Source organism: Orcinus orca, chromosome 11 (assembly GCF_937001465.1).
Source record: "Orcinus orca chromosome 11, mOrcOrc1.1, whole genome shotgun sequence".
NCBI lineage: Eukaryota > Metazoa > Chordata > Mammalia > Artiodactyla > Delphinidae > Orcinus > Orcinus orca.
In genome coordinates, this window is record NC_064569.1 from 34,852,970 (window position 1) to 34,874,474 (window position 21,505).

The window sequence follows — 21,505 nt, forward strand, 5'->3', positions numbered from 1 at the left end:
TTAAAGATACTTTCATCAATAAGGTTAGTTTTTTTTTTTTGCAGTACACGGGCCTCTCACTGTTGTGGCCTCTCCCGTTGCGGAGCACAGGCTCCGGATGCGCAGGCTCAGCGGCCATGGCTCACGGGCCTAGCCGCTCCGCGGCATGTGGGATCTTCCCAGACCGGGGCACGAACCTGTGTCCCCTGCGTCAGCAGGCTGACTCTCAACCACTGGGCCACCAGGGAAGCCCCAATAAGGTTAATTTTTACAACCAGTGTATTTTGAAAGACTTTCCCTTCCATTAAAAAACAGGACCCATATATTGTTTCCAATATCTCTCTGGACAAGGCTATTTAATTCATTTGAAATTATTCAGCTTTCACGCAACTTTAACTAATTTATCTAAGAAAATAATAACGATGTATTAAATTACCTGTGTATATAACTCTTCTTTCCTGGCATCCATGAAGAGATCTTTTCCTGGGCTTGTGTGCCTTTTCCCGAAATCTTACTGTTATCATTACCTTTGGATTATCAGCACTATAATTCGGTTCAGGAAAAGATTTGGTTTCCACAAGATTTCCAAACTTTTTGTTGATAAAATGGTGGACAGCCTTTCGGTGATCTTTGTTTATATCAGGTTTAAAGGTAAATTTGGAATTTTCTTTCTTTGCATCCAAATATTTAAAAAAGTCAAATGCTTCTTCTTCAGATACCAAGTGACAGAGTTCTTTATACTCAAGATTTGGTTTTACAACAATTTCACTGTTTTTTCCTACAGTTATTAAAAAAGGAAATTTCTGCCTAATAGCACTATGCAAAATAGCCCTCTGGTTTTTGTCAAGGATTCTGCCTAATGAGAATTCAGAAGATGGTCCAATTAGTTCAGTTTTAGAATTCCACTTCTCTTTTACATCACAGGCAAACCGATTCAGTAATTCATTAGTTTTTTCATCTAACAAGGATCCTAACACATCAATGTTTTCTTCTTCACCTTTGGAAGTTCCATCTTCGATAGTATCTTCCTTTTCTGAACCAGGCTCATAATTCTGGTCATCACCAGAGCACCCAGCCAAAGTATTGACTTCTTGATTGCTTCTCTCTTCAAAGGATAAATTTTGAGGATCTAGGTTTGTTTTTTTGGCCAAATTATTTGGCCCAGGTAGTATTTTATTAACCTTGTGAATAGGTTCATCACTGGCTTTATTAACTAACTGTCCCTGTTCATCAATCTCAATAACAACAAAGTCACTTGGTGAGCTTTTTATGGTGCCATGAAATCCAACGTGATCTGTAATGAAACACAGAGAACTAAACCTGATTCTAAAATCTGTATCCTCTTCCATTCTCAAATAACAATGCCTATAAAAGAAACAAAGAGGTGGTCAATTACCAGAAAGAAAAATTCTGGATAACAAAAAAAGAAATAGGTTTGAAAGATTTATTTAATTCTCCTTCTCCTTCTCCCTTCCAATCCTGAGTCCCCTTAAAAGACATTACTAATCTAATTTATTTCTATATATCATGTGTATTTTGACTCTCTTATACCGAGATATCTGGTGATTTGCACCTTGACTCTTCACCCACTCCAGGCTTCCATCTATTAAAATTCCAGGATTAAAATGGGTTAAGTTTCAAGTTCACTTTTAAAATACCATCTGTAGTCTTACAAAGAAGAGACTAGAACATACGCCTGTTTACAATGATTTGTCTGAACTCCATCCCTGAAAACTAAAATTTCCAGCTAATTCCAGAGAATCTGTAGCTAGATATTTATATATGAAGAGATAGGGATGGAAGAAGGGATGAGGAGAAGACAGGAAGAAATAGTCCAAATTGATAGATAAATGAAGTTCTAAAACCAACTTGCAATGTGATTAGGTTTCTAGGTAGGCTTAAATTAACCCTAGACCTTAAACCTTCTTGAAAGCCAGATACAAACTTTTACAGATACAAACTTTTGCGGCTGACCCAGAGAAAAATTCCAACCATCTCTCTCTGGCATTAGAGAGAAAAAAACCTTTACAAACCTTCTTGAAGCCAACTTCACTCATTCTTCACACAACCCATGGCTACCAGATGGGAGATTCAGGAAAAATAAAATGCTCAGGGGACCAGTACTACTCCGTTCTTTGTGTTAACCACACTCTCCAGGAAATTCATCATCTGGACCTTCACCCCATTTCTACAGTGTATTCTACTAATCTGAACCAATTTAGAAAACCACCTCCACACCATCCTTTCTAATATGTCATGTAGAAATCACAGCAAATTCTCTATATCCTAAATTCCTAGGGAATATATAGGATATATTTATTTTCCCTCATTCCTTTATTTCCTGCACAGTCTCCCCAGTTTCTTGCCCTAATGAAACCTGGCTATTTTCCCCAAGCTGCTTCTTCTGTAGCCCTCTCATGTGAAGGCTATTTTTCCTTTCATACCTTTCATGGGTATCTGGAGGTTGTAAATATTTTCTATGTTTGCCACTGCTACTTCCAAACCATTTCTTCCTCCTCTACCTCCCCAAATCCCATTTCCTTTGAAGTTCATGCCATCAGGCTATACTATTTGCTGCCATACTCTCTCTGGTCCCATGACAATTCTTCTTCATTCACTGATGACTTTAATACCAGGCTTAAAATCTACTATCCAGCATGACCTCCATGACCATCCATATGGATCATCCATTTAACATCGCAGTCCCTCAGTTCCTCAATCTCAACCTCACACCACTTCCACTTCATCTCGGTCATAGCTTTGACTTTCTCATCACCAAAAGTTGCATCACCTTTAAGCATCCGGCTCTCTGATTATTCCTGCTGTCCTTTTGTCACCTCTACTTTAGGACTTCCATTCCAGAAATTCTTATACACTGTGAAGGTCTCTAATCTCTGCTTCTATTACTAGTCCACTATAGTCTGCTCTCCACAGAGTAGCCAGAATGATGATTTAAAAGGTAAATTAAATCATATCACAACCCCTTTTTAAACCCTCTAATCACATTTATAATAAAATCCAAATTACTTACCCTGGCTTCCGAAGACTTCTAAGATCCTGGACTCTGTCTATTCTCCAAATTTATCTTGTACCCTTTTCCCATTATCCACTACACTCCAGCTTCACTGGTCTTCTTCAGTTCCTTTGTGCCAACTGTTCCTGTTGATTAAATCAGTACTTCCTCAATAACATCCTCAAAGAGGTCTTCCTTGACCAATAATCCAGAGGAACCAGCAAGCCACTATTTTTCACAAAATCCTATTTAATTTTCTGCATAGCATTTCTGTCTAATAATTTTCTTCACTATTTATTGTATACCTCCCCCAACTAGAATGTTTGCTCCATGAGAACAAGAACCTTGTCAGCCTTATTCACTGATTATCTCACAATTAGAACAGTGTCAAGCACATAGTAGGCACATAATCAATACTGACTGTTGAATAAACGAAACAGCTAGTACAAATAAAGAGCTGTAAGAGTGAAAAGGAAGAAAGAAAAAATCACTTTTGTCTAGAATAATCAGTAAAGGCATACGCAAGAAGTGGCCAAGTCTTCAAAACAGTTCAGGAGGCAGAAATGAGTCAAAGACCTATCATAAGTGATGCACAAACAACATATGCAATGTGTTAGAGAAAACTGAAGAGTCCAGATACAGAGCAGTAGGAGAAAGTGTTTTCTAGTACAGTTCTGGAAAATACAGCTGGATTAGTGCCGAACAAGGTAAGATATTGAACACCTTGTCAGGGACTTAGAATCCACTGAGTGGTCAATGGATGGCCACTGGAGGTGTTTGAATAGGAAAATGACACAATCCAAAAAGATGTTTTAGTAAGATGACTGGTAGCACTGCACAGGATGAATCTGATGAAGAGTTTGAAGAGTTGGAAAGCAATGAGACGTGATCAAAAGCTCAGCTGCTGGATTGGTCTTGGAAAGAAAAATGACCTACTCTTTACCCAGTAAAAGGAAGAAGATATGAAGACATTCTAAGCTAGTGGCATAGGTAGAACAACCTGAGGAGAATACAATGATGAGGGAATTATTACAACCAAGCATCTAGTAAGAGTGGAACCGTGCTGAAAGGCCGCCAAGGAACCCACGTGGAGTTAAGCACACACGTGCAGTGTTCCCAGGCAACAGATGCGTTGAAGAGCTTGCGGGGCAGAAAGGGGGTAGTCTGGCTGACCCGAAGCTGGGGAAGTGCTGGCTAAGGGCAGAGTCTGGGAGGGTGTTAAAAAAAAGGCCAGTAGCGCCTCCAGTTCCTTCCACTGCCGTTGCTCCGCCTAACTCACTCCTACTTCCTACTTCTGCCACCAACCAGCAGGACTAACGTCCCCTGCTGCGTAGCCTTCAGGCGCATTGAAAAGTACCCCGGATACAGCCAGCAGCTCCACCGGCTTCTTCTCCTCCCCCAGCCCCGCCTACCCCAAGGCGCGATACTAGCTCAGGTCGCCCTCCTCTTGGGGACAAAGGGGCAGGGTCCCAATGCCTATCTTGTCATCGACCCATACACAAGCCCCACTTGGCGCAAGAAACTCAACCCGGCCTACCTCACGTCCAGGTGAAGGCATTCCTCTGAACTACGCTGTGCGCATGACCGGAAGCCTTAAAATGGCCTCCGACACGGACTATTTAAAGGGCCAGGCTCCCACTTAAAGAAGAGCCTTAAAAGAGGCCCGGAATTTCTCACGGTGTGGAGCCGCCTAGAGGCACAAAGAGGAAGAGGGCGGGGCGGGGGTGGGGACGGGGCGGGCCTGGGCGGGGCCTGACGGGTTGAGCCTGCCTCAGCCGTCCCTAGGGCCCGGGTTCCTCGACCGCTGGCTCAGCCCCGCGGCGCCCCGCCCGCCCCCCGCTCCCTGCGCCTGGGCAGGTAAGGGATTCCGGCCGTGCGCGCCACCTTCTCCGCGAGGTGTCCGAGGTCCGTGTCCCGGCCTCGGCCCCTCTGCCCCAGGGTTGTGGAGGGACGGTTCGGAAGGAAAATCGCCTATCTTCAGCCCAAGTGAGAAAAGGTAGAGAGGAAGTAGGTTGCGTGGGCAGCAATTGCTCCAGGATGAAGACGTGGGTGGGTCCCTGGGGATCAGAAAGTTAGTGGTACCTGTGGAGGACCGTGGGGCGAGAAGAGACGTCACCTGGTGGCTCGATCAGACCGCGCCTGGAATTTCTCAACTCCCGGGCGGTGTGTTCCGAGAACCCGTTTACGAAATGAAATATCTTTTCCTGAGAACCAGGAAGTACGACCAGCACCCGGCGGAGATGCTCGCCGCGTGGAAAGCATTCCGAAGCCCCCCCCCCCCGCCCCTCAGATTCTCTGTCAGGCTTCCAGGAACTTGGAAAGTGGAGCGGGGTTGTCAGTATCTTATCAGATAGGAAAAGTGTACAGACAGCCTGGAAACAAGAGAGGGAACGAAGGGATGAAAAGCAGACCTCAGAAAGCATTTTAGCCATTTAGAATGGGAACAAATGGCTCTCGTAGTGCCTCCAAAACGTGTCTGCCCAAGGAGCCCTAAGCGGAGAATATTAAGAATTGCCCTTTCCCTTTCTGGGGGTAATCCTTGAAGAGATATGTCAGAAAGTTCAGATTTCCTTAATTCTTCTGTTTGCACACTAAACATTCATTTGAAGTTTGCTTCCGACCTGTCCAAACAGAGCTCCTGAGCTTCCAGGCTAAACTCGCTCCTGCCACAGGCTTCTCCATCCCAGTAAAGGTGCCATCTTCTCACCCTTCACATCAGCACACAGGATCCTGTGTGCTTTACCTCAGAAAATATCCATCATCCTGGGACTTCTACCTTCTTTGCTACCTCTCCGATCCAAGCCTCCAGCACCTCCACCTGGATTATTGATGTACTGAACTAATTGGTCTCTTCCTGCTTCTCTGCCCTTACTTTAATATCCTTTATTCTCAGCAGCAGTCGCCGGTGTCCTTTTAAGACATGAGTAGAGAGTGTGTCTCTCCTCTTCTCAAAACCTCCACTGTCTTTTCATCTCCCTCAGAAGATAAAGTCAATCCAAAGGCTATGAGGGCCCGAGGAGACCTGGCCCCATTACCTCTCTCATCTATTCTACTTTCCTGCCCCCTCTTCTCCAGTCTTACTGTCTCCTTGCTGTTTTTCAGTGGACCCACTCCAGACCCTTGCATTTACGATTTCTTTTGCCCAGAAACCTTTCCCACAGATATCCCAGTGGCTAGCTTTCTCATTCCTTCAAACCTTTAATCAAACGGCACCTTCTTATTGAGGGCTACTTTGACTACCCTATTTAAAATTAAAACCCTTTCTCAGTTTATTTTTTTCCATTCCACTTGGCACCATCTAATGCACTATAAGGCAAGTGCTTATTACCTGTCTTTCTCTATTAGAATATAAGCTCCATGAATTCAGGTTTTTTTTTCTTACTTAACTTATGCTTTATCTCCAGGGACCTGGATCAATATCCAGCACAAAATAGAGACTCAGTAAATATTTGATGAATGTATAATATTTTGTCTTTTAAAAAATATATCCAAGATGTTTAAATACTTACCATTGAGATAAATCAATGTTTGAGAATGGTATGTGATGTTTAATTTATGGAATACCAGCACATATCCTATTTAAGAAGGGCAGCCCTATATAATTTATTAGATCTAGAAGGTATCATGAGCTTTTGTTCTTAATGATGATATTGAGTTGTCCAAAAATATCTAGAATATTTTGCTTAAGAAAGCATGCGTAGATGATGTATTTTAGGAAGGTTATAAGCATTTTAAAAATACTATGCTTGATAAAATAACACTCACCATGAAAAGCTTAGCTATGTTCTCAGACCTATTAGTTCCATTCTTTCAGTTGTCCTTCACTGCTATTCTGAAAATGGAGCTTAAATACAATTCTGCACATTTCTTTTTTTTTAAAATGTGACATAAGAATAACTTCTGCCATACAATAGTCATTGCTACATTTTCTTTGATCACTTATTATTGATAGAATTAGGCGTTTGTTAATTTAAAATCTATACAGCAACTCTTAGGTAAGACCATCTCTGTTTTTCAGATGAAGAAACCAAAGTCCAGAGAAACTGAGTTATTGACCCTGGTCACAGTTGGCTTGTGGAAGAGCTACATTAGAACCCAGGCCCAGGCAACCTCAAAGTCCATCCTCCATCCACCCCTCTACACTCTCTTCCTCTGATCAGACTGTTCGTGAAGCACAACCTTAAAACTTTATTAATGCATTTCATATGAATTTTTTGAATTTCTATTTTGAACCGTACTTTGTTTGAGAATGTGCATGCAGGTGGGAAGGCACTGGGTTCCACAAGCAGATACTCATTTTAGTATTATTTCTCAATGATCACCTTACCTCGTATTCTTGGCTGAGTTGTCTAGTGTGAAAATATGAATGGATTTTCTTTACCATGAGAATTAATGGTATGAGAAAATAGTCATGAATATATTTATTTATTTGTAAGCAATATATCCTGTTCCACTTCTATTAATCCTAAATGTACTAAAGTAAAATCTTGAATACTTTGAAGGAGGCGACACTTTTTAATTTTTTTCTGCACATATCATTTATTTTCATTATAGAAAATGCAGAAAAGTAAATGAAAACAAAACCACCATAAAAATCACCATCAAGAGATAACCACGGTTAATATTTTGGTGTATGTTCTTCCAAATATGTGTTGGTGGTGATAGATGGATGTATGTTTTAAGTAACATTTTAAATTTTGAAGTTTAGAACTTCCAGACTTTAATATAAGGAGGAGTTGTTAGAAGGCCTTCCTTTTCTGGCATCCCTACGCTATCACCTTTGTTAGAAATCTGGATGCAGGAGAGTTACAGAATTTATCCCTCTTCTTCAGATAGACTGCTCTTATTCTCAATTCTTTGTATTTTAGCTCTAGCTTTTAGGATTACTAAGCAGTTCTACCTGTACTAGCTTTGTCAATCACATTGTACTTCTTAACAATGGAGAGAAATATAAGTAAATAAGAAAAAGTAGTGTGAATGTAGCAACTGTAAAATCTATAGGCAGATGTGATTTCTTAATTTAAAAAATCAGCCTTCTGGCATTCAGCACAAATATTCTGAGTAGCTGCTAAAGCTGAATTTGGTTGGGTCCCTGCCCAGGAGAGCACACCATCTAGGAGAGAAGGCAGACCAATAAATAATAAAATACGATCATTGTTATAATAGAAGAATAACCAGGTGACAGTTTGGAGCAAAAGAGATGACTGTCAGGAAAAGCCAGTAGTGCCTTTTGTGTTGAGCTCGAAGGAATAGTAGGCATTTACCAGGTGGCCCTCAAGGTGCTTGAGCGATTCTTAACCTAGCCCTGGATGACTTCACCTCCTGCTTCACAGAGAAAATAACATTGTATAGGAATTCTCCCTCTTACTTCAAATATATCTGTATCCAAACCTCTGCTTCCCTCCTGTTTCAGAAGAAGAGGTTTTCTTCTATTCAGGGTTGACCCCTTCACCTCTGTTTACTATCCGTTTCATATCTTCAACCAAGTTTTGTCTTAAACCTTAAACCAGCAGTTCCCAGAGGGTGGTTGGGGTCTCTGAGTCTCTTTCAAGAGGTTCGTAAGGTCGAAATCACGTATGGGTAAAAGATTCATTCAGAGTGCCATGGATTTTAATGTGACAAAGTTCATTGATATGGTTTCAGATTCCACACTGCAGCTAACTTTCAGGAAATTGTCACTTATCAAGTTTTAGTATAGCGTCAAAGAAAAATACTACTTTGTGAAATGGCTGTTAAAATACTGCTCCCTTTCCAACTGTATGTCTGTGTGAACCTGGACTTTCTTCATATACATTAACCCAAATGATATATTGCCGCAGACTGAATGCAGAAGCAGATATTAGAATCCAGCTGTCTTCTATTAAGCTAAAAATTAAAGAGATTTGCAAAACTATAAAAAAATTTCACTCATATTTTGGGGGGAAATATAGTTTTTTTTTTAAATATATTATGTATGCTAACATGTAGTACATTTATTATTATTTAAAATGAATTAATGAATATGTAATTTTTCAATTTCTCAGTGTCAGTTTCTAACATTGTAAATATTGGCAATATGACCAACATAAACAAAAGCTCTTTGGAGTCCACAGCAATTTTTAAGCATGTAAAGGGTACATAGTTTGAGAGCTGCTCCTTTTCTTTCCTTTTTTTTTTTCTTTCTTTCATCCTTTCTTCCTTTCTCCTTCCCTTCATAGCCAGGCTTCCTGGAAAATGCATTTCTACCATGCACTCATTGCTCCACTAAAACAGTTCTTAAGTCACCCAAAGGCCTTCTGGTTACCCATCAGTATTTTTTCGACCTCTCTGGGTCTTTTATACCAACCTATGGCTAATTCTAGAAATCTCTGGTATTCTACTGCCCTGGTTCTCTACTTACCTCCATGACGCATCAGTACTTTTAAAAGTTTCTTTTTTTCCTTCGTTCCTTCACATTCTATATATTCCTAATAGGCAGGCTTATATTTCTTGTTGTTTCAACCAACTATTCATGTATGAATATATGAGTATTCCTGAACCTGTCTCCTAAGCTCCAGACCATATATTGAGCTACTTAGTGCCAACTCCCCTAGGTGGTGCCAGAGGTAGATATTTCACATTTAACGTGACCAGGACTGAACACATTATTTCCTCTATCATCTACATAATTACCCAAGCTGAAAAAGCCAGGAATCAGCTTCTTTGTTTCCCTCAGCCTCCTTTCCCTCTAATATCCTGAAATTACTTTGATTTGGCCTCCTACACCTTTGTAGGTTTTTCTTCCCCATTACCCAACTGTATACTTCTTTCTTCAGGCCTTCATTTCTAGATTATTGCAAAATTTTCAAACTGTTCTCTTTGCCTTAATATACATTCCTTCAGTGTTTCATCCAGAGGAATCCACTTAACCACATAAGATCACATACCATTTTTCCTTAAAATTCTGCATTGGCTCCCCTGTAACTTTTAGTATAAAGTTTAAACCCCTTGTCATAGAATATGAGGCACATGATGACTTGGTCCTGCCTACCTCTCCAATCTCATCTTTTTTTTTTTTTTTTTTTTTTTTTTCTCGGTACGCGGGCCTCTCACCGTTGTGGCCTCTCCCGTTGAGGAGCACAGGCTCCGGACACGGCTCACAGGCCCAGCCGCTCCACGGCATGTGGGATCCTCCCGGACCAGGGCACGAACCCGCGTCCCCTGCATCGGCAGGCGGACTCTCAACCACTGCGCCACCAGGGAAGCCCCTCCAATCTCATCTTTTAATGACATGCGTCCTGTGGTCCAGCCCTAACAAACTACTTGCCTTAGCCTAACCCATGCTCTCCCATGCTATTCCTGCTGCCTGGAATTTCCTTTTGGGTTTATCCCCATTGCTTTTCACTCATCCTTCCAACCTCTCACCCCCAAAATCTGTCTTGGCATACCTCCTTCAGACTGCCTCCCTTGGTGCTCCTTCTCTGGACCCCATTAACACTCTGCTCACCCTTCTTGTAACATTTATTCTCATTGTAATTGTTAGCACCCCCTGCTAGACTGAGAAGCTTGAAAACAAAGATTTTTGTCTTCTTTGTAGCTCCCATCACTTAGCACAAAGCCTGACATATATGTTTATTGAGTTTATCAATGAATGAAAGGACTGGTCTTTCTAGAAAAGAGAATGACATGAACAATGCATTGAGTTAGAGAAACAGGGACATATGGCATGAATTTTGGAGTCAGATATGGTTCAAGACCTAGCTCTTTCACTTACGACCTTTGTGAAATAGAGATGATAAAACGGCCTTAGTCACTGTGAGGATTAAGTGAAATATATAAACCACCTAGCATGGTCCTGGGCAAGAAATTCATTCATTCCTAGCCCTTAACAACACCAATATCTACAAAGTGCTAGTAATTAGTTACATATTAGTGAATAAAATGAGCATAGACCCTGAATTCATGGAGCTTGTAGTCTCATGGGGTAGACCATTAGTAAACAACTAAACAAATAAATATATGATTACAAATACATTGTGCAGTGATGAAAGATAATTAAGTTGAGAGTAGATGGACCTACCTAGCTGTGGTCAAAGAAGGCCAAAGAGAAGAGAATGCTAATACAAGAGGCACAAGACACAGGGAGACTTTTTGCTTCTTACTCTTTTATAACGTCTGAATTTCATACCACATGAATATATTCTTTATTCCAAAAATTAATTATATTACACTTTAAAAATAAAGATATGTAGGGAGCAGGAGAGTAATTGACAGAAGAATATCTAAATCTATTTGTTTTGATTAATTAGAAGGAAAGGCGACCGCCTGCTGAGAATGAGGGAGATGGAGATCAAATAAAACCACGTGGACAGAGCTAAAGGTGTGAAATAGTCACCAGGGAGGATGAGCAAAGACAAGTGAAAGGACTAACAGCAGTGTTGAAGGCCTGATGGGAAAGGTCCCCTAAATTTGTACTTATACCAGTCTGCTCAGTTACCTGGTTCTCCACAGCTGTATTCAGCAGTGCTGGTGTACAAGTAAAACTGTGAGATTTATCCCCGGCTACAGCTCTCCAGGGTGGAGTAGCAGAAGAAAAGGGGGACTGAGGAAATAAAAGTTCTGTCTAGAGAGTAGTTAGGTGGTAAACCACAGGGTTTGCCTTAGTAGGGAATGAATTGTCATCAGGCAGATCTGATGGATTCAGAAATCGTGGCTGCACCAAGGAAGAACATGTTACGTAAAAAGTCAGTGGATAGACCATATCTTTTAATGCTGTACAAATTATTTCAAGACATTTGTTTTTACTTCCACCAAAGAGTGTTGTATAAATGTTTAATAGTAAATAAATACGGACTGAGAAAAATATTTTAAATTGAAAACTTTTTTCTTAATAGATTTGATTCCTGAATATGTTTACATAAATTTTTCTGAAAAAGTAAACTTTTTGCTCCCTTGTGTAAATTTCACTTGGAAAATGTTAGTGCCGGAACAAAAATAATCCTGTAATTTTTTTATTGATATTTAGAGATGGAGAAAGATGAAAATAGCAACTACCTGGCTTCGGAGTGTTCCTTTATTATGGTGTAATGAGTTCCCAACATTTCATAAGTTAGAGCAAAGTGTGATGTATAAGCTTACAGATGTCATCGCTAAAGATACTGTAAAATTTTAATGAGAATTTTCCGTATTTTAGGAATAAAAGATGAACAAACCTATAACAGCATCAACATATGTGCGCTGCCTCAATCTTGGACTAATTAGAAAGCTGTCAGATTTTATTGATCCTCAAGAAGGATGGAAGAAGTTAGCAGTTGCTATTAAAAAACCATCTGGTGATGATAGATACAATCAGTTTCACATAAGGTAACGTAAAATTCTTTTTAAATTCTTACATCACAATCTAGAATGATTAATAGGTACAAATACTGTCTACTGCTGCAGTTCAGAAAATAAACCTCTCTCTAGGGGAGATAATGGTAATAAATCACACACCCCCTTTTTTTTTTTGCAATTTTTGCTTCATTCTCCAGCATATCAGCTAGGTCAATATTGTGATATTGCAAATAAGTTTTTGAGGTTAAAATCAAGATTCCAACTTTTACTCTAAATTTCTGTTTGGCAAGCTGAGCCTAGTTCACTCTGCCTCATACCTGTCATTTCCAGATTGAAGTAACATAAGAATATTTTAAGAATCTGTAGTAAAATTCTGGAGCCTAAAAGTGTGTGAGTCTCTAATTCACTTGAACAGTATATTTTAGGAATTCTTCAAATGTGACATTTTAAAGTTGCTTGTACATGTACACATCTATGAATAGACTTCTTAGTTCTTAGCCAGGATTTTTCAACACTACCTTCAGATAATTTCCATCTTTCTATTTGTCTCTGCTTGATTAAGGGTAAGATATAAGTACACATGTTATTTTTGCCAGTTATTTCAGCCCAAACCTATGTCAAAATCTGTCTTTGGAAACAAGGGGAAAAGAAATTTATTTGTGATTTTCAGCATTAACCTGAAAAAAACCTGAAGCCTTAGCTCCCATACTAGTCCTTTCAGGAAACATTTTCTCATATGAAAGATGAGCATCTTAAATTACTTGGAAGAAACTTAAGTTTAAACCTTGAAAACCATTTTTATAGACAGTTTGTTGATATTAACTATCTAACACTTTGAGAGCATAGTCGAGGGAGTGGTAGTGAGGAGAAAAGACTCTTCTTTACAGAATAATGGCAGCACATAATTATTGAAAGAATGATAGAACTAAAAAGTTACCAATTTACAACTACCAGTGAGTAATTGATTACGGAGGGCTCGTCAGCGAGTGCTAAAATCACAAGGTGAAAGGGTGTTAGTGAACAAGATACGCACACGATTTCAAAGTACTATCCACAGGTTATTTATGAATTGCAAAGGGGAAAGGTAGTTTTATAGAGAAAACATCTGAAGTACCCCTCCTTAACCAGGTAATCAAACTGGTGTCGTCAATAATGGTACAAACTGCAATTATGTGCCTCCAGATGTGATGCAGTGCAAAGGACACATTGTCATCTCTGTACTGTTCTTACCAACATGTTTTCACCTGAATTTAATCGTGAGAGAGTAGTCAGACAAATCTAGACTGTGTGAATTCTACAAGGCATCTGACCTACACTCTGTAAAGTGAGCACACAGACACAGAGATGGAGAGGGTGAGAGCACAAACATGGCAAAATGTTATCCATTGGTCATTTGGTGACTCTAGATGGAGAGCAGATGGCTGTTCATGGTATTATTCTTTCAACTTTTCTGTAGGTTTGAAATTTTTTGAAATAAAAAAAATTTCAGGAAAAGCCAAGTTGTTCAAGTTTTTAAATGTTACTTTCAGAACTAGTTATTAAAGAAATTTTGAATGAAAAACTGCTCTGTGTTTTTCCCTCAATTTAACTGAAATATAGTTAAGAACTATATTTCTTAACTATAGAAATAAAACTATTTCTTAACTTGGGATAATTCTCCAAGTTTGTGTATATTCTATTTCTTTAAGCAGGCTGGTTTATTAAAAATCATATGGCTAACAGAGTGAGTATGTCATGTAGGGAAGTAATATAGCTTAGTAGGTTGAGAGTATACCCTTCTGTCAAGCGAGATCTGAATTTGAATCTCAATTTGTATACAGTTTATGGACAGTGTGGCTGTAGGCTGCTTACTTTACCTCTCACGCTTGCTGTTTGGTAAATTAGTATGATATTCATAGTGTTTTCGAGAGTTAAATGGGTTCATGTGTGTGTACCCTGTAGCCCACTGTAAGTACAGAGTGTCTGTCAACTTATCATCATCTTCAGCATCTTTTTTCCTTCTGCCTATCTTTCCTGTTCTCTGTAATCCTTGCTGATTCTCTTGCTGTATTGTAGGAAGTGCTCGGGACTAGACGGGGCGGGGGGGTGCTGCTGGGGGGAATAATTCCTATTTACATGTTAACTCTGTTTATATACTAATCTTGTTTCTCTTTTACTTACTTTAAGGAGATTTGAAGCATTACTTCAAACTGGAAAAAGTCCCACTTGTGAATTACTGTTTGACTGGGGCACCACAAATTGCACAGTTGGTGATCTCGTGGATCTTTTGGTCCAAAATGAATTTTTTGCCCCTGCAAGTCTTTTGCTACCAGGTAAACTGAGCATGTCTAGGGTATCAATAATTAGGGTGGAAAGACAAGTAGCCGAAATAGGAACATTTCTTCTGACTCTTACTTTTTTTCTCATAGTAGATGAGCCTTACATTTAAGACTCCTTTTCATTCTTTCAACTCTCCCCAACTCTTTAGCAAGCACGCCAGACACTGCAGACTTGCTGCTAAGGAAATGGAGGCTTCAGGATTGAGTCTCATCCCACCATTAAAGTCAGGTGGTTTTGTGCCAGTAAGAAGTTTAGAATGATGAGAAAAAACTCTTGCTTTTTTTCACCCTCAACTTCCACTCTGATGGGACTCTGTGATCGTGAATTCCTTACATTGTGTTCCAGTGGGCTGGTGTCTAGTTGCCTTCCTCATAAGCTACTTTTTCTCCCTTTGATGCCATGTACACCAGTGGTACTCACCCTTCAGAGGGCATAAGAATCCCCTGGAGTTCTTGTTAAACATGTAGCTTCCCAGGGTGTACTCTAGACCTCATTATCAGAGTTCTTGAATTAGGTTCAAGATCTAAGTTTTTAAACAACTACTTCAGTCCTTCTGTTGCAGGTGGCTTATGAACCACTTTTTGGAAACACTGCCTTACCCATCCTTATCAAAATTTACAAATTCTTACTAGGTAGCTTCTTGTGTAGTGCTGTGAAAATGTGGGGCTAATGTGTAGAAACTGGAATGATGTTAAGTGAACCAAGTTCCTAATTTACCTTTTTCACAAACACTTTTTCTAATGGAATGACAACTTATATCTTATTTCATTTGTTAGATGCTGTTCCCAAAACTATTAATACACTGCCTTCTAAAGTTACTGTAACAGTTCAGCAGAAACATATGCCCCTCTATGGCAAAGACAGGACACCTGTGATATCTGATGAGAATACTGAACAAAACTATACACCACCTGACTCCTCGTGTCCAGAAAATAGAAGTTTAGAAGTTACTGATACACGTAAGTAACATTTGCAGTGCTTTACACTAGTGGGTTTGTTATTAAGACCATCACTGCTTTAAAATCAATCTCTCCTTTTGTTTGTGCACTCTGGTAATAGCTCTTTTGTGGTTGTTTTTTTCCCCTGATTTATTAAGCGCCATCTTCATTGTATTAGTCAGTGTTATAAGTGAGTAGAGGCAATAGGATATATGAACAACCACAGAAGCTATGAAAAAAAAAAGTAAATATTTACATAACTTAAAAGGGTCATTTTATAAAGAAAATAAGTGACTAGAGTTTTAAGTGGAGGACCACCAAACAGAATTCTCAAGGTAAACCTTAAAATTTGTATTTTAAAAATGGTTTTACTCTCTTCCACTGTACCTAATACAAAATTGTAAATATTTGCATATGTATGAAATATCCAAATTGAGAAAATACTGAAGTTATTAAAACCAGTTTCTTTTTTACTGAAGCCCTTTTTTTCTTATTCTATTGACATTATAGGTTTTCACAGTTTTTCATATTATGAATTGAAGGATGTCACAAATAACTTTGATGAACGACCCCTTTCTGTCGGTGGTAACAAGATGGGAGAGGGAGGCTTTGGAGTTGTGTATAAAGGCTATGTGAACAACAGGACTGTAGCAGTGAAGAAGCTTGCAGCAGTAAGTTATACTTTCAGGAAAACAAAGAATTAGAGAAGAGTTGCTTCTTAGTGTGTTATATAATAAATTTAAAATTAATCTTTAGGAAATATATGATTTAAGTGTGTATTTTCTTTAAATAAACATCATTCTAAGCTGGCAGTTCTTAACATTTAAAAATTTGTTGAAAGCTACGGACTCTGTCCCTATAAAAAATGCAGTTATATACACATACATACAATTATACATATAATTTGGGGAGATTCACAAAATAGAGAAGCTGAACTCTACACAGTGCTTCATGCATGATCAATATTAAAATGGTAAGATTCTAAAAAAATTTTATAAAAATAGCTTCCTTGTATTACTTTTCTCATTTAAAAATAAAGTTTAGAAAATATACATTGGGCTTCCCTGGTGGTGCAGTGGTTGAGAGTCCGCCTGCCTTTACAGGGGACACGGGTTCGTGCCCCAGTCCGGGAAGATCCCACATGCTGCAGAGCGGCTGGGCCCGTGAGCCACGGCCACTGAGCCTGCACGTCCGGAGCCTGTGCTCCGCAGCGGGAGAGGCCACAACAGTGAGAGGCCCGCGTACCGCAAAAAAAAAAAAAAGAAAATATACAATAAGAAAACCTTTTCCTAATTCTTACCTATGTCCTTTATTCCCATTTCTATTAGAGTGTTTACCATTTACTTATTGATTTGTTATATTTTAAATCTATTATTATATTCTAAAAATACCAATACAATACATATTTTTACAATAGTCACCCTTTGTCATATATGTTGCAAATACTTTTGCAGGTCTTGTTTTTCTTTTTGCCTTCAAATTTGCTTATGTTTTCTATTACATTTAATTTTTTTTCCAGAATGTTTATGCAGTGAAGTCTCATATTATTTCATTTTGTTCCCACAATGACTCAGTGAGGTTTATGTAGTTACATGGTTTATAAGGTTTTCTTCCTTCCACTCACCAGCCATGAGACCTTGAGCAAATTGATAATATTTCTAGTTCTCAGTTGTTCTATAAAATGGGGAGAATGATGCCTTACTATTTTAAAGAAAGCAGAATCAGCCAGACGATCTCATGTGCCCCTTTTAGCTTTAGGAGACTTGGGGTTATTGTATTGTATTATACTGTATATTATTTTATTTTTTCAGATGGTTGACATTAGTACTGAAGAACTGAAACAACAGTTTGATCAAGAAATAAAAGTAATGGCAAAGTAAGTTAATCTGTCAGTGTGGTACTGTGGAAAAAAGCAGGACAAGGAGTAAGGGACCTGTTTCTTACCTAGAGTGTGCCATGAACTAGTGATATTTTCAAATATGTAAATTAAAATAGTTTAGAGAACTTGAAAGAACTTTGACTCTACAATTCTGTGACTGCATATACTCTTTCATATGTGTGTAGATTAAACAGCAGTCGTTATTCTAAATCATGGGAAAATTACATGGAATTTCAACTAACTTCCATTATTGTGTTTTCTGCTCCCAAAGTTCACAAGAGATAAATTGTAGATATAATATGTATGTGCATATATGTGTAAATACATATATGTATAAATATATATATATATGACAAATAGTCCCTTTGATATAAGTTAACACCATAAGCCAGGGAAGTGTTACATGTAAGAATGTTTAGAAGGCATTGACTCAGTATGTTTGAAAATTGTTGGACATTATCAGGAAGAGAAGGAGAAATAAATTAGGAAATTTATTCAATAATTATAGTGATTGATACTTGAGTGTGTACAATAGACCAGAAACTGCAATGTATTAACCAACAATTGTTATAACACCCCCCACACCCACACACTATTTTCCCACTGAGATTTAGAAACATTAAAAACTTTGCCCAAGGCCACATAAACAATAAATATGTGGATTTCAAATCCGGATCTGACTCCAGAACTTGAGCTTTTGATCTAAATTCTTAATGGGATTTACCAATTTATTCTCATTAGACCCATTGCTATAAATCACCAATTCTAGTTGCTTAACTTCAAGAACTTTGTTCTTCATACCCCTAACCCCTCCTGAAAGTAACTTGTTCAAAATAGATAATCAGGAAAATATTTTTAAATAATAAAAGTCATCTCTTAAATATATCACTCAGAGATAACCACTGCTAGTATTGTGATGTACTTGCTTCATGATGAGTGTATAGCGTTTTTCCCATGTCATTACAAATAATTTTAAAACATTTAAAATTATTGTATAACATCCTAGCATATATAAGGATTATATTTTATTTAACATTACCCTTCTAGGTTTGTTTCTAATTTTCAATATAACCTATTAAAGCTCCTTTAAATCTCTTTGTACATAAACCTTTAAATACAAATCTGCTTATTTCATCTGGAGACAGTACTAGAAGAAGAATTACTGGTTCCAAATGCATGAACTTTTTAAAGACTTTCTAAGTATTTGTCCAAATGGCTTTGTAGATAAGTTATAATTTACACTTCTACCACCAATTTATTACAATTTCAGACTTCACTGCTACCTCACCACCATTAAATATTACTGCTATTTTTTGATAAGTACCAATCTCTGGACCTTGCTAGCAGAATAACCTTGGCCAAGTTTCTTACCTCTCTATTCATTCTTTTTTTTTTAATTTAATTTTATTTATTTTTTTATACAGCAGGTTCTTATTAGTTATCTATTTTATGCATATTAGTGTATATATGTCAATCCGAATCTCCCAATTCATCCCACCACCACTACCCACCCTCCTCCACTTTCCCCTCGTTGGTGTCCATACGTTTGTTCTCTACATCTGTATCTCTATTTCTGTCCTGCAAACCAGTTCATCTGTACCATTTCTCTAGGATCCACATATATGCGTTAATATACGATATTTGTTCTTCAATTTCTGACTTACTTCAATCTGTATGACAGTCTCTAGATCCATCTCACATCTCTACATCCACATCTCTTCCTTTTTATGTCTGAGTAATATTCCATTTTATATATGTACCACATCTTCTTTATCCATTCATCTGTCAATGGGCATTTAGGTTGCTTCCATGACCTGGCTATTGTAAATAGTGCTGCAATGAACATTGGGGTGCATGTTTCTTTTTGAATTATGGTTTTCTCTAGGTATATGCCCAGTAGTGGGATTGCTGTGTCATATGATAATTCTATTTTTAGTTTTTTAAGGAACCTCCATACTGTTCTCCATAGTGGCTGTATCAATTTACATTCCCACCAACAGTGCAAGAGGGTTCCCTTTTCTCCACATCCTCTCCAGCATTTGTTGTTTGTAGATTTTCTGATGTTGCCCATTCTAACTGGTGTGAGGTGATACCTCATTGTAGTTTTGATTTGCATTTCTCTAATAATTAGTGATGTTGAGCAGCTTTTCATGTGCTTCTTGGCCATCTGTATGTCTTCTTTGGAGAACTGTCTCTTTCTCCAAGGAGAAATGGGAGAATGTCTTCTGCCCATTTTTGGCTTAGGTTGTTTGTTTTTTTAATATTGAGCTGCATGAGCTGTTTATATATTTTGGAGATTAATCCTTTGTCGGTTGATTCATTTGCAAATATTTGCTCCCATTCTGGGGGTTGTCTTTTCGTCTTGTTTGTAGTTTCCTTTGCTTTGCAAAAGCTTTTAAGTTTCATTAGGTCCCATTTGTTTATTTTTGTTTTAATTTCCATTACTCTAGGAGGTGGGTCAAAAAAGATCTTGCTGTGATTTACGTCAGAGTGTTCTTCCTATGTTTTCCTCCAAGAGTTTTATAATGTCCGGTCTTACATTTAGGTCTCGAATCCATTTTGAGTTTATTTTTGTGTATGGTGTTAGGGAGTGTTCTAATTTCATTCTTTTACACGTAGCTGCCCTGTTTTCCCAGCACCACTTATTGAAGAGACTGTCTTTTCTCCATTGTATATTGTTGCCTCCTTTGTCATAGAGTATGTGACCCTAGGTACGTGGGTTTATCTCTGGGCTTTCTATCCTGTATGATTGATCTATATTTCTGTTTTTGTGCCAGTACCATATTGTATTGATTACTGTAGCTTTGTAGTATAGTCTGAAGTCAGGGGGTCTGATTCCCTTTTTTTCCCTCAAGACTGCTTTGGCTATTCAGGGTCCTTTGTGTCTCCATACAAATTTTAAGATATTTTGTTCTAGTTATGTAAAAAATGCCACTGGTAATTTGATAGGGATTGTATTGAATCTGTAAATTGCTTTGGGTAGTATACTCATCTTCACAATATTGATTCTTCCAGTCCAAGAACATGGTATATCTCTCCATCTGTTTGTGTCATCCTTGATTTCTTTCATCAGAGTCTTATAGTTTTCTGCATACAGGTCTTTTGTCTCCCTAGGTAGGTTTATTCCTAGGTATTTTATTCTGTTGCAATGGTAACTGGGAATGTTTCCTTAATTTCTCTTTCTGATCTTTTGTTGTTAGTGTATAGGAAAGCAAGAGATTACTGTGCATTAATTGTGTATCCTGCAACTTTACCAAATTCATTGATTAGCTCTAGTAGTTTTCTGGTGGCATCTTTAGGATTCTCTATGTATAGTATCATGTCATCTGCAAAGAGTGACAGTTTTACTTCTTCTTTTCCAATTTGTATTCCATTTACTTCTTTTTCTTCTCTGATTGCCATGGCTAGGACTTCCAAAACTATGTTGAATAGTAGTGGCGAGAGTAGACGTCCTTGTCTTGTTCCTGATCTTAGAGGAAATGCTTTCAGTTTTTCACCATTGAGAATGATGTTTGCTGTGGGTTTGTCATATACGGCCTTTATTATGTTGCGGTAGGTTCCCTCTATGCACACTTTCTGGAGAGTTTTTATCATAAATGGGTGTTGAATTTTTTCAGAAGCTTTTTCTGCATCTATTGAGAGATCATATGGTTTTTCTTCTTCAATTAGTTAATACGGTGTATCACATTCATTGATTTAAATATATTGAAGAATCCTTTCATCCCTGGGATAAATCCCACTTGATCATGTTGTATGATCCTTTTAATGTGTTGTTGGATTCTGTTTGCTAGTATTTTGTTGAGGATTTTTGCATCTATATTCATCAGTGATATTGGTCTGTAATTTTCTTTTTTTGTAGTATCTTTGTCTGGTTTTGGTATCAGGGTGATGGTGGCCTCATAGAATGAGTTTGGCAGTGTTCCTTCCTCTGAAATTTTTTGGAAGAATTTGAGAAGAATGGGTGTTAGCTCTTCTTTAAATGTTTGATAGCATTCACCTGTGAAGCCATCTGGTCCTGGACTTTTGTTTGTTGGAAGATTTTTAATCACAGTTTTAATTTCATTACTTGTGATTGGTCTGTTCATA

At 38.2% G+C, this 21,505-nt stretch overlaps 2 protein-coding genes across 16 annotated transcripts in view; one reads left to right on the forward strand and one right to left on the reverse strand.

Annotated features, from left to right (window-relative positions):
- PUS7L (pseudouridine synthase 7 like) overlaps positions 1–5,093 on the reverse strand; it is a 39,393-nt gene extending 34,300 nt beyond the window's left edge. For 9 of the 12 annotated variants that reach the window (XM_049694054.1, XM_049694053.1, XM_049694055.1 and 6 more), the window contains exons 1-3: positions 4,530–4,662; positions 3,011–3,138; positions 416–1,344 (exon numbers count right to left, since the gene is read on the reverse strand). In XM_049694054.1, the coding sequence (XP_049550011.1) occupies positions 416–1,328 (913 nt within the window). In that variant the 5' untranslated portion in view covers positions 1,329–1,344; positions 3,011–3,138; positions 4,530–4,662. Of the gene's footprint in view, positions 1–415; positions 1,345–3,010; positions 3,139–4,529; positions 4,663–5,074 lie in introns of those variants that run through there. The other 3 variants (XM_049694049.1, XM_049694048.1, XM_049694056.1) reach the window with 3 other exon arrangements.
- The window catches only part of IRAK4 (interleukin 1 receptor associated kinase 4), a 33,209-nt gene continuing 16,448 nt past the window's right edge, over positions 4,745–21,505 (forward strand). For 2 of the 4 annotated variants that reach the window (XM_012534603.3, XM_033436533.2), the window contains exons 1-6: positions 4,745–4,849; positions 12,144–12,313; positions 14,450–14,595; positions 15,379–15,561; positions 16,051–16,211; positions 17,352–17,416. In XM_012534603.3, the coding sequence (XP_012390057.1) occupies positions 12,153–12,313; positions 14,450–14,595; positions 15,379–15,561; positions 16,051–16,211; positions 17,352–17,416 (716 nt within the window). In that variant the 5' untranslated portion in view covers positions 4,745–4,849; positions 12,144–12,152. Of the gene's footprint in view, positions 4,850–12,143; positions 12,314–14,449; positions 14,596–15,378; positions 15,562–16,050; positions 16,212–17,351; positions 17,417–21,505 lie in introns of those variants that run through there. The other 2 variants (XM_033436532.2, XM_033436534.2) reach the window with 2 other exon arrangements.